An 11,848-nucleotide genomic window follows, 5' to 3' on the forward strand; every position below is an offset into this window, starting at 1 on the left:
CTCATAAAGATATCAGCCTTTTGCCCTGGGCTTCGATTTTTTTTTTTCTTTTTCTTCTTTTCTGGGAATGAAGAAGGAAGGATAGAGCCTGGAGATCCTACAGACACCTCCTTCTCCATGGATCCCAGAGGGAATTCATTTCCCCTCACACTGCCTAAGCCACCTCGGGGTCTGGGCGTGAAGTCAAGGGAGGCAATCCAGGCAGCGTCCTAATGAATTCCTTTCAAACCGCCTGCTGCCGGAGCGATCTATTACTGCGGCCTGGAGTGGGGAAACGCGCTCGAGACGTCTTTGTCCCGGTGGTGGTGGGGAGGGAGGAGGCGAGGAGGAGGAGAGGGCTGGCGGCGGGACCAGCGAGTTTTCCCAGCGCCCCGGGGCGCCAAGGACACACCCTCCCCTCTCTCCTCCAGGCCTGCTGGGTGGGCAGTGGGTCTCCGGCGGGACTCCTGGCAGAGGAGCTGATCTGGGATTAAGACGTCCCCCGGGGGGCCTTGGGGTTAGAGCGAGAGAAAGAGGAAGAACGCGAAAAAAGAGCTTCAAAGAATCGGGTCGATAAATTCATAAAGATCGATTTATCTTTATCTCCCAACTAAATGTGCTTGTAAGTGATACATAACACACGTCCAACACGGGCCAACTCCCCAACCACTAGCTCCTCGGCGTGAGCTGATTTTTAATGACCGAACTAACAATGCCCTTCTTTCCTTCTCCCCAACCCGGTGCTGTTGGCGGTTCAGGGCTGACGTCTAGACCCGGGAAGTTGAAGCCCGGGCCTTGGAGGCGCGAGGAAGCCCCGCGCGCGCTAGCGCGCTCTGCACGGTCTGCCGTTGTCACGAAATGATTCCATTTTTAAAGGGAAGACAAGAGCTGAAAGTTTTTTGTTTGAAAATGGAGGAGGGGATAAGAACGTCCCTAGTTTCCCTCCACCCCCAAATTCCCTTACTTTCAAGTTTGGGGGTCTTTACCATTGTCGAGAACAGGGGAAACATCCTGAGGGGATCGGCTCCATCCCGCAGTCAGCAAAGAGGAACTGCGCGCCCTCGAGTCCTCGCGCTGGAAACCGGGCGGCGGCGCCAGGGTGAGCACTCCCTGTGTTCGCAACGTGCTTAATTAGCGCCTATTTACAAAACGCAGCTTTTATTTGAGCAAACATCATAAAGCTTTCATCAGGATAATCTCACGTTATACAGTCTGGAGGCACAGCAACTCCCCCCTTTCCTCCCCGAGGATGGAGCAGATAAAGGACTCTCTTTATTATCATAATTATCGTGGTTGTTATTTTGGGGCGCTCTGGCAAAGTGTGTAAATAGGTACGATGATTAAGAATGTCATGAAAAATGAGAGACGGGCTCGCTCACGGGAGGGCCCAGCCCGGGATGGGGGAAGCAGCAGCCTCCCCGCCCCACCCGGAGCGCGGACCCGCAGCGAGCAACCCGGCGGGTTTCCGTCGGCGGGCAGGCGCTGCCAGCTCCTAGCCTTCGCCCCGGGGGTGGCTCTGGAGGGGCAGGACCCTGCCCCCAACTCCAGGACCCTCGCCGGGACCCCAGGCGCAGCCAGAGCACCCAGCGCTGGAGTGAGCCGCAGGCAGGTTGGTTCCATGGCAAATACAGTAAAAGAAATAAAGCGCCCCCCGCCCAGCCGTGGGGGTGCGGGCCCCGGAGGCTACCCTTCGAGGCGGCCTCGACAAGGCTGCAGGGCCCCAAGGTCCGAGCCTTGGAGGTGCCATCCGCCCCTCTCAAGTTTGCGCGGCACTGGCTAGGCATGCAGGCTCCGGCTCCCCGGCCCGCGCGCTCCGACGGTGGCGCCCGCAGCCCGCTGGAGGCCAGCTTGGGTGGAAAGGGCGGGGCCCCACTTTCGCCCCACCCCCGCCCCGCTCAGCCAATGGCCAGCGGCGCCCAGCCCCACGTGAGGCGAGCCAGGCCAGGCGGCAGGCAAAATGTGAATGAGAAAGAGGAGCGCGATTTAAAGGTGCTGGCGGCGCCCGCCGGAGACAAGTACGCCGGCTTCGCGCCCTCCCCAGCGGCCCGCGGGAGGCGACGGACGGCGGGACAGACGGACGGACGGACGGCAGCTTACCGGGGCCGAGGGCCGCACCCGCGACGCGCGCGGGCTCCGACGGGCAAGCGGCGGACGGGGGCTCCGGCAAGCCCGCGGGGCCCGGGCGCCCTCTCCACTCCGGGGCGCACGGCCTCACCCCGCACACCCCCTGCACCCGCCGGGCATGCAGCGGGCCCAGGACTGAGGGGCGGAGGCGTCTGCTCTCCGGGTCCCGCTCGGCCCCTGCCCGGCGCTCCTGGCGGTGCTCCCGGCGGCCGGCGGGCTTCCTGGCGGCGGCGCGGCGCGGGGACTTTTCGCCTCTCGCTGGCCTCTCCCGAGCGCGTCTATGAGCGCAGCGTTCCCGCCGTCGCTGATGATGATGCAGCGCCCGCTGGGGAGTAGCACCGCCTTCAGCATAGACTCGCTGATCGGCAGCCCGCCGCAGCCCAGCCCCGGCCATTTCGTCTACACCGGCTACCCCATGTTCATGCCCTACCGGCCGGTAGTGCTGCCGCCGCCGCCGCCGCCGCCGCCCGCGCTGCCCCAGGCCGCGCTGCAGCCAGCGCTGCCGCCCGCACACCCTCACCACCAGATCCCCAGCCTGCCCACCGGCTTCTGCTCCAGCCTGGCGCAGGGCATGGCGCTCACCTCTACGCTCATGGCCACGCTCCCCGGCGGCTTCTCCGCGTCGCCCCAGCACCAGGAGGCGGCAGCGGCCCGCAAGTTCGCGCCGCAGCCGCTGCCCGGCGGCGGTAACTTCGACAAGGCGGAGGCGCTGCAGGCTGACGCGGAGGACGGCAAAGGCTTCCTGGCCAAAGAGGGCTCGCTGCTCGCCTTCTCCGCGGCGGAGGCGGTGCAGGCTTCGCTCGGTGAGTCGGCGGCGCGCGCAGCCTGGACGCGGGGGCGGGAGGAGGCGGGGGCGGGTCAGCGCCGGGTTCCCGCGGGAGACCAAGGGGGCGAGGCCGCGCCCCCGCTCGACCCCCGCCGGAGGAGCTGGAGGATGAGGCTCGGCTGTGCCGCTGGGCCTCCAGGGGACATTCAGAGCCACGCAACAAGCGGAGTCTAGGGAGGCGGGGGGCATTTAGCGCCCGGCGACCAGCTGCTGCCCTGGGCCACGTATCTATCTGACGATGCGTTTGGCCGAGGCCGCCTCTGCCTCTCCGCGGTGACCTGGGGTTCCGGGTAGATTGCAGCCTCTAGGGGAGACGGGTTGGGCTGCGCGTCTCAGCTGTGCGTGTGCCCAGGGGCTCCCAGACTTTTTAAACCCCTTCGCTGGTCTTGCTACTTGTCCGGGAGAAACGGATTGCTGGGAGGCTGTGTCTGTGTGTGTTGGGGGTGTCTGGTGGGAACTTCTAAGACCACAAAACATCCCTTTGACCAACGTTGTCTGTCTCAAAAAAGACGGTCTGGGATCTGCACGTCCCTACGCCTCCACTCTGGTTAGGAAGCAATTGAGGTTCATTAAATTTTCACGTTCGGGGGGCGGCAGGATGGATCGTGAATCCCCCCATCAGTCCTCAACCAGTCCCCACCCCAGGGACAAAGCGGGCAATCTCTTGGGCCTCGCGCCTCCTGCTACTTCTCCTGACGCTGCCGAGGCTGGGAGGGTGCGGGGGAGGCATGGCGGCCCTTTGAGTGATGGTTCTGGGCAAAGGGCCGTCGCCTGTACTGCCTCCTCTCCTTTGAGCTTTCTCACGCTCCCCCCACCCCTCTTCTACCCCTCAAAGGCCAGGAAATCACAATGTGTTAATGTCATAGAAAGACAATCCGCTAAAGGGCGGGGGGCGGGGGGGCGCAGAATGTCCAAGTGACGGTGGGAAGGAGAAAGGAAGGCCAGTGTGCGAAATGTAATAAAATGCCGTTTGGTTTTGCTTTCAGTCGGGGCTGTCCGAGGGCAAGGGAAAGACGAGTCAAAGGTGGAAGACGACCCGAAGGGCAAGGAGGAGAGCTTCTCGCTGGAGAGCGATGTGGACTACAGCTCGGATGACAATCTGACTGGCCAGGCGGCTCACAAGGAGGAAGACCCGGGCCACGCGCTGGAGGAGACCCCGCCGAGCAGCGGTGCCGCAGGCAGCACCACGTCTACCGGCAAGAACCGGCGGCGGCGGACTGCCTTCACCAGCGAGCAGCTGCTGGAGCTGGAGAAGGAGTTCCACTGCAAAAAGTACCTCTCCTTGACCGAGCGCTCGCAGATCGCCCACGCCCTCAAACTCAGCGAGGTGCAGGTGAAAATCTGGTTCCAGAACCGACGGGCCAAGTGGAAACGGGTGAAGGCGGGCAATGCCAATTCCAAGACAGGGGAGCCCTCCCGGAACCCTAAGATCGTCGTGCCCATCCCTGTCCACGTCAGCAGGTTCGCTATCAGAAGTCAGCATCAGCAGCTAGAGCAGGCCCGGCCCTGAGGGTCCAGAAGGGCCAGGGCCTGGCACCCACCTGGAGAAGCCCCCGCACTCGAGGGAACCCATGGTGGACTCCACTGTGTTTGAAGCAACAAAGTCACAGCCCAACTGTGGCCATCCCAAGCAAATTGAGAATATATTCACTAAATGGGCTTAAAAGACTGCTTTTGAAGGGGCTTACAGCCACACCAGAAGACACGCTAAATATTTATTATACTATCCTTTGTACATAAATATCTATAGACTGGATCTCAGCTGCAGTATTTTGAAAGTTATAGGACTTAATTACCCAGTAATGTTCTCCACTCATTCCAGAAGAAAACAAAACCTCTGCTGTAATCTGCGCGGTTAGCAGCCACCTTTCCATACTTTTCCAAAGGTAAACGTGAAACCCAAGAACAAGCACTGGGGTTTAAACTGATTTCGGTTTGCGTTCTGGCTTTTTGAGTTGACTGAAAAGCAGACATTGTTAGGCAGCCTGGAAATTCGCTTTGCTTTGCTTTGGTTTTGCCTGGCTTTGGTTTACCCTGGGGTTGCCTATCCTATCTGAGCACGTCTCCGTTGTGTTAATTTATTTCAATGTAGCTTATTTTCTTATAAGTTATGACATTTAAACAATTTCAATCTTGTGAATAATAAAAAGGAGAGAGGGGGGAAAAAAGACCAATCCCTGGGCCTCATAAGTGTGTCCAGAATTTGACTGTCCCGGGCACTGCCAGTGTGTGGCCGGGCAGCTGGTCTGGGAACAGTACTGGAGAAAGGTCCCCTGAAACAGGACTCCTTAGGCAGCCTGGACTTGAGCCACCCAGCACTTTTCCAGGTTTAAAGTAGGAAGGCAAGAGCGCCGATAGGGTTACGAATTTAAGAAAACCTAATTCTCACCTTAGAAATCTATCTCCCCCTTTTGCACAGCCTAATCGATACCTAGTAGGCCGGCAAACTTCGGCCAGAGGAGGAGGTGGGTGCGCGGAGGAGGCAAGCGAGTGCGGGTATTGGTGGCTTTGCACAAACTCCTGATGCTCCAAATCGACTACAGCCAGGGAGGAAACGTCTTTCCTTTACAAATATCTCCGGCCGAAAAGAAGCAGTGCTCGCCTGGCGGCAGAGTGGAGGGTTCATAAATCAGGCTCCGGGCGTTATCTGGCGACAGGAGCAAAAACCCAGCGAGCCCAGTCGGCTTCCCGGCAGCCCTCAGTCGGAGGCGGAGGCTGGCTGGAGCGCCAGCGGCCCCGGCACCTCCCCCTCCGGGCGGGGTCGAGGGGGCGGGACCCGGCCACCGCCCCACCCCAAGGACGCCCCGGTAGTCCTCACCACAAAGGGGGAAAACGGGAGAGGCTACGCACGGGATCTGGGAGTCGGTCTGCAAGGGACGGGGAGCTGGGCGCCTCCCCATCTCGGTGGGGCGTGCCTGGTCCCCAAGCCCACTCCTGTCCCATCCCCGGCCCTGCGCTCAGAGCCCTGTCCGCTCGCTGCCGGACCCCGAAGCGCGCCGCCAGATACTGCGGCGGACGGGCCCAGGGCGTTCAGCGGGCCAGCGAGGGTGAGCGTGGTGCCACCAAGCCAGCAGCCCGAAGCGCGAGAGAAGCCGGGACTTCGCCAGCCTCAGCCTTTCGAGTGGGGGAAGGAGGGGAGGCCGGTGAGCAGCTGCGATGCAGCAGCGCTCGGCCCTCGGCGAGGTTCTCTGCCCAAGAATGGGAAGCGCGGCCCGCCGTGGGTTAATACTAATATTGACTTAATTTTTACTACTTACAGGCCGTCACCTCCCCACGGCGGAGGGGCCTGGGAACCAAGACCTCCACCCAAACTTCAGGCGTAGGGTGAAGGCTAGGAGCGACCGAGTCACCCTTTACCGACAGTTCCCCACAGTTCCGGTGGCGGAAAATGGCCCAGGCTTGGTTTTCGAGCCCAATAAAATAGAAGGGCCAGTCCTCCGAGGACCTCGGCCGGCTCTGCGGGGCGCCGAGAGCTGCAGAGGCTCCTGGCCGCTCCCCGCCCAGCGCCGTGAAGCCTGGCAGGGAGGGGATGGCGCCCGGGTCGCGTCCTGGCCTGGCGCGGGGGCCGCAAGGCCCGGATCCCACCCTCCAGGACGCGCTGAGCGCAGGTTGCCGGTGAGCGCCTTCTGCTAGGGGCAGGTACCCACTGGCCACACGCTGCAGCATTGGAGGCCCGCAGGGATGCCGGCTCCGGACCCACACACCTGAGCCAGTCTGCCCGTGGCTGGGGGCGAAGAGTTTAGCCGGGAAGGTGGGGGAGCTGCGGCCTCTGCCCCGCCGGCACTGTGGGTCGGGGGAAGAGGCCCTGGCACTCCCCGCAGATCTGGAGTGCCCCCCCCATATCCCCTTCCACCATAACAGGTGTAACCCCCACCCGCCTTCTCCAAAAGCCCATGGCAGGGATGAGGGGCAGAGGGACCCGAAGCCTTGACCGCGCAAACCCGGCGGGAAAGCGAAGTCCACTAGGAACGGGAGGCCGCAGTCAGGAAGCCCCGCTCCTGGGACCCAGCTCCGGGCCCTCCCAGCCTCGAGGTCCTCACCCTATGGAGGCACGAGGAGGAGAGGGACCGAGCTCCCCAAGCCGGCCGACACCGCCCACCCTCCTGCTCCTGGGGGCGCTGACCCCCTCACTCCCTAACCCCTGAGCGCCGGGGCGCCCCCGAGAGCCTGGCAGGGAGGCCAAGGCCCGGGAGACAGGCCGAGGGGAGGAAGATAAACAAGCGGCACTTGATGGCCGCTGTCATCATGGCCGTCATCATGGCTTTCATTTGGCTGCCTAATGAGTCACATCACAGGCAGAGAGAAAAATTGTCAATCGCCCGGGCCCTAATGAATTTTTTTGCAAATTGTAATCAAGCCAGGCCGTCTCAGCTGGCTGATTAATGAGACCCACGAGGCTCGGCCAGCACCTCAGCTTTTTATTCCATCCCGTCCTCCCTGCACTAAATTAACAGCAACTTGTCTGAGCTTCAAATTAACTCCCAATGATTAATTCTGATGGGGGGGCCTGAAGAATAGCTTGTTCTAATAGGCTCTGGCCTGAGATGCTGTTGGAAATTAATACACTTCCCCTTTGGCTGCCGGCTTTAATCCAAGGTTGGGTTTTGACATCACTATATTTGTTGTTACAATAAATTCCACTTACATCTGCAGATCAAATAATTACGCTTGGGAGCTCCTTGGACCTGCGCCCCCAGCCGTGCACTGGGACGCCTCAGGGCTGCCTGCACCCCGCAGCCACCGACCCAGGCAGAGGTCAGAGGGGGGCCACAAGAACAGTCACTCCACCCAGTGACTGCCCTTGCTCCCTGGCAAGCCAGGCACCCCTGCCCCCTTGGAGAACCAAAGGTATGCTGAAAATCCGCAGCCATCTCCCTGTTCTTGGGGCAGGGCCCTCTTTAGCTTGGTCCTGGGCCTCAAGCAACTTCCTCTTCCGGAAGGAGCCCAGGACTACCTCCCCAGCAGCCAGGACCACCTGCACTGGAGGCTGCTCAAATCACAACCTGCGCTGGAATTTTCCAGACTTAGTGCAAGCTTGTGCATCCAGCCTTTGCCTCCTGTCTTCAGGAGGCGAAGAACCATCCCTGGGTGGTTCTTTCACAGATGCCTTGTGAGCTAAATGGAGAGCAGGGAGTGGCCCTCCAGGCTTTTTTGAGCCCGGGTTTGCCTCGGAGGACATCCTGACTCTATGGCTGTCTGTACGTCTGGCCTTCAGCCTAGGTGTTTGTACCAGCCTGGGCACATCGCTGGTACCTGCATTCCAAGACACCCTTTCTCTCGGGGTCAGTACCCTCTCCCTCTTGTTTCTGTTTGTTTGAGCTTAATGGGCTTAATTATTTCAGCTGCATCTGGTGAAGCTCGCACAGGGCTTCCAAGGCTGCTCCCTCCAGCCCCAGACCTGTCCGGAACAGAGCCCCGTGCTATGCCCCATGGCAGGTGGTTCTAGGTGCACTGAAAGCCGCGAGTGACCTTCTAGCTTTCCGGCCTCAGGAGCCTCTGGATCACCCTCTGGTTCTCACCTCGGGGCCTTCCTCGTCCCAAGTGGCTGGAGCCCACACATTCGGCAGCGCTGGCAGCAGAGACCCTCTCGGGGCCCTCTTCTTTCCCCTGCTAGACTTCAGTGGCGGTGTGGCAGAGTGGCTCGCTCATGCCCAGCTGTGGCTTCCCAGGGAAAGAGGCTCCAGTGCACACACCTATTTCTGTCCCCAGAGACCCCAGGCGTCTGCCCAGGCATGCACAGCCAGAGCAGGTGGCCTGCTCCAACCTTCTGGCCACTGGCTCCTCCCAGGCAGCTTCAGTGCAGTGCTCAGGGCCCAGTTCTAGGGTAGCAGGGCTCTGGGGTCTTGGGGGAAGCTAAGGCTGAGGTTCTACAGGGACAGCCCGGACGAAAGGAGGTGGCATTCATCTTCATTTTAGGCCCTTACGGTGTAAACAGGAGAAATATGATCTTGGTAACAGAACATGAATGCAAATCACACCAGCAGAGTAATAAAGCACCTGAAACCCCAACGCACAAAAGCAACACCATATGTATGAAGACAACCTGCATAAATTATAAATTACATCATCAAAATTGATTGCCTATTTGAACGGTTCAGAAGTGGGGGCCTAAGCTGACTTCCGCCCTGCCCTCCGTGGCTTTTGGTCAAGCCGCAGTTCCCCTGGACAGGCGGGACTCCCGGCAGCGCTGCGCTGAGGGCTGGCTGGCACAGAGGCCTGGGAGGCAGGCAGCACACTTTGTCACCGCAGTCGACAGGCTCTGCTCTGCTGGGGCAGAGGGTGGGGGGACAGGCCCATGCATTTGGGAGCCGTGGGAGGACCCAGGCTTCTTGGACTAGGGGGGCCAAAGGCAGATCATGGCTTGGTGGGGGTCCCACCCCCAGAGAGGCTGCCCCTTGACCCAGGCCCTCACGGCCCATGCCTGGTGCTGCTGCCCTGGAACCCACTCAGATTTTCCAGCTTGAACTCAAAGGTCCCTGTGAGCGCCTCCCTCAGTCCCCACGGAGTTGGCTCTGTGATGAGCATGGGTGTGAGCGTGCGTGTGTGAGCAGGTGTGCAAGTGCTTGAGTATGTGCGGGCGTGAGCAGGTGACAGTGAGAGTGTGTGCGTGCGTGTGCCATTCCCTTTCACGTCCAACCCTGCTTTGCTGAGTTTCTCCACATTCCTAATCGCCAAGGGTCCAACACCACTGGCGGAGCCAAAAATGCTGTCCCCGGGCACCCAGCAAAGCTGAACGGCCCCTGTGCCCCGCCCCGCCCCTGCGGACTGCTCCCTCTCACAGTGTATCCATTCCGTGGCGGGAAGCCCCTCCCCCCATTCCTTCCCCTCTGCCTAGAGGACTCCCGCACCCCGCACCACTCTTGTCTGTGACTCCCACCCGGCATCCTGCAGTCCACTTTCCCCCCACCGCCAGGGTTTAGCCTCTGAGCTTTCTCCACATACCCCCAACCTCCAACGCATGGAGCACCCCCCACTTTCTGTCCCTGGGTTGACCCCCTCCGCAGTTCACACTGCCCCCACCCCCACCTGGACCTCAGAGCTCTTCCCGGGTCTGGCCTATGGGCTGTTCCGGCTCCCCACCTCTGCAGTCCACCATCAACACCCTAGCCTCCACCGCGAGGCCCCCCTACACACACACACACACACACACACACACACACACTCTCTCTCTCTCTCTCTCTCTCTCTCTCTCTCTCTCAGGGCTCCTAAACTGACTCCCAGCCCCGCCCCCCCCAGCCCACCCGCTTCATTCCGCAGTCGGGTACACCCTCAACCCCTCTCCGGAATGGGCATCGAAGGACGCCAGTGTGTGGCCCAGAGCTGCACATGCTAGGCTAAGGCGAGGGAAACCGAGGCCAGGGTAGCCCAGGGGTAGGCCGCCAGGCCTGGTCCTGCAGGAAGTCATGCAACCCGTGGGCCTCGAGGGAGAGAGGCAGGAGGTCCGGCTGCGCTACCGGCCTGGCGGCTCGAACACCCAGGGAGGCAGGGAGGCCATCCGGGGGCGCGGCGGCCCATCTCGGGCGACCTTGTTCTCCTGATACTCCCGGGGGCCTGAGACCAAAACCGGGGTCCGAGCCCCGAGGGCGCGCCCACGGCTCGAGAGCAGCCGGGGCCCGAGGCAAAAGCCTGAGGCAGGGCCGGGCCCGGGATGGGGGGGGCGGACGTCACTCCGGGCACCCACCCCCAAAGCCTTCATCTCTTTATTTCACAGCCACTGGGTCCCTGGAGGCCTTTGTCATGCCGGTGCGTCTCTGGTGTGGCCGCTGTCGTCCTAAAGGGCCGGGCCCCCTAGCTCCAGCCCCACAGCCTCCTGAATGACAATGGCTGAAATGGGATTACACCGACCTGATCCTATTAAGGCTGACCGCTAGCGGCCGGGCCCCCAGGCCAGGGCCCCGGAGGACACGGATCTCCCACCCCCACCTTCTCGGGTTCCCCTTCTCCCCGCCCCCCATCCGACTTCCCCGATGCACCTGGCAGAGAGCTGAGCGCCATGAGGGTTTGGAAGTGGCCGCCTGACCCCAGGAAGAGAGTGGCACCCCGTCTCTGAATAACAAAAGCCGAGCCTGACCAGGCGGAGGAAGGAAAGAAAGGAGGAGCAGACCCCACCCCAGCCTGCCCGGGCCTCCGAGCGTGCAGAGGTGTGTGCAGTCCAGACTGCCAGAAGCCATGTTTGGTGGCTCTGCGTGGCAGCCTCCGAGGCACCTCTCCCACCGCGCCAGCTGGGGCCTGGGATGCGATAGAAATGAGACAGAGGTGTCCCTGCACGAAGCACCTTACCTGCCCTCCCGTATGGCACAGCCGCCCAGAGGCAACGGTGAGGGTCCCTTTCTGCAGACAGAGCAGCCACACCAGGGCAGGGGACTTGGGCTGGGCCGCACTTGCAGCGGGAACCAGCCTGGATCCCTCCAAATCCTGACCTCGTCCCCTCCCACAAGCCTTGGGTTCTGAGCCAAGGCCACTGGCACTGACTTCTTTCCAGGGTCGGGGGCCAAGGCAGAGCCCCTGGCCTGTGGGGGAAGGGCGGGACAATGGACGCCTGTCCTGGGAGAGGGGAGAGGCAGAGCTTTGACCACCCCTGCTGGTGGATACCGGACAGTGCTGGGGGGAAGCTGCAGATGGTTGCTCTTGTTTCAAGTTTTCCTTTTTCTTCTCTTCTCAGCCGAGTTCATCATCGTTATTTGAAGTTGGGTAGAACTTGTGGGAGAGGTGCACAGCTGTGACCAGAGGCCAGAGAGGCGTCCGCTCCTGGTGGAGGCTCCCCTTAGCTAACCCGATCAAAACACTCCACCCAGCGGAACCGGCACTTCTTCCGCTTTGCTTCTAGGGCACAGGTGTACAGCCTTCCAGACAGCTTGGTTTCTGGGGAGGGGAATGGTGTAGTAGAGATGAAGTGCAAGATAACATCACGCCACACGA

General features: G+C 61.3%; 1 protein-coding gene across 2 annotated transcripts; it reads left to right on the forward strand.

The window, feature by feature from the left end:
- Window positions 1-1,964: 1,964 nt before the first annotated feature.
- GBX2 (gastrulation brain homeobox 2) lies at window positions 1,965-5,103 on the forward strand. Of its 2 annotated transcripts, XM_032753290.1 has the most exons (3): window positions 1,965-2,906; window positions 3,183-3,219; window positions 3,916-5,103. In XM_032753290.1, the coding sequence occupies exons 1-3, from the start codon at window positions 2,384-2,386 to the stop codon at window positions 4,022-4,024; spliced, it is 669 nt and encodes a 222-aa protein (XP_032609181.1). In that variant the 5' UTR covers window positions 1,965-2,383; the 3' UTR covers window positions 4,025-5,103. The 2 variants fall into 2 exon arrangements, with proteins under 2 accessions (XP_032609181.1, XP_032609179.1); XM_032753288.1 differs by lacking the exon at window positions 3,183-3,219.
- Window positions 5,104-11,848: the final 6,745 nt, after the last annotated feature.

The sequence above is a fragment of the Hylobates moloch genome, unplaced genomic scaffold (genome assembly GCF_009828535.3).
Source record: "Hylobates moloch isolate HMO894 unplaced genomic scaffold, HMol_V3 SCAFFOLD_1, whole genome shotgun sequence".
Taxonomy (NCBI): Eukaryota; Metazoa; Chordata; class Mammalia; order Primates; family Hylobatidae; genus Hylobates; species Hylobates moloch.

Coding starts and splice junctions, on each gene's coding strand:
- GBX2 (XM_032753288.1), top strand. CDS start 2,384: ATGAGCGCAGCGTTCCCGCCGTCGCTGATGATGATGCAGCGCCCGCTG. Junction 2,907..3,915: donor GGCGGTGCAGGCTTCGCTCG/GTGAGTCGGCGG, acceptor TTTTGCTTTCAG/TCGGGGCTGTCCGAGGGCAA.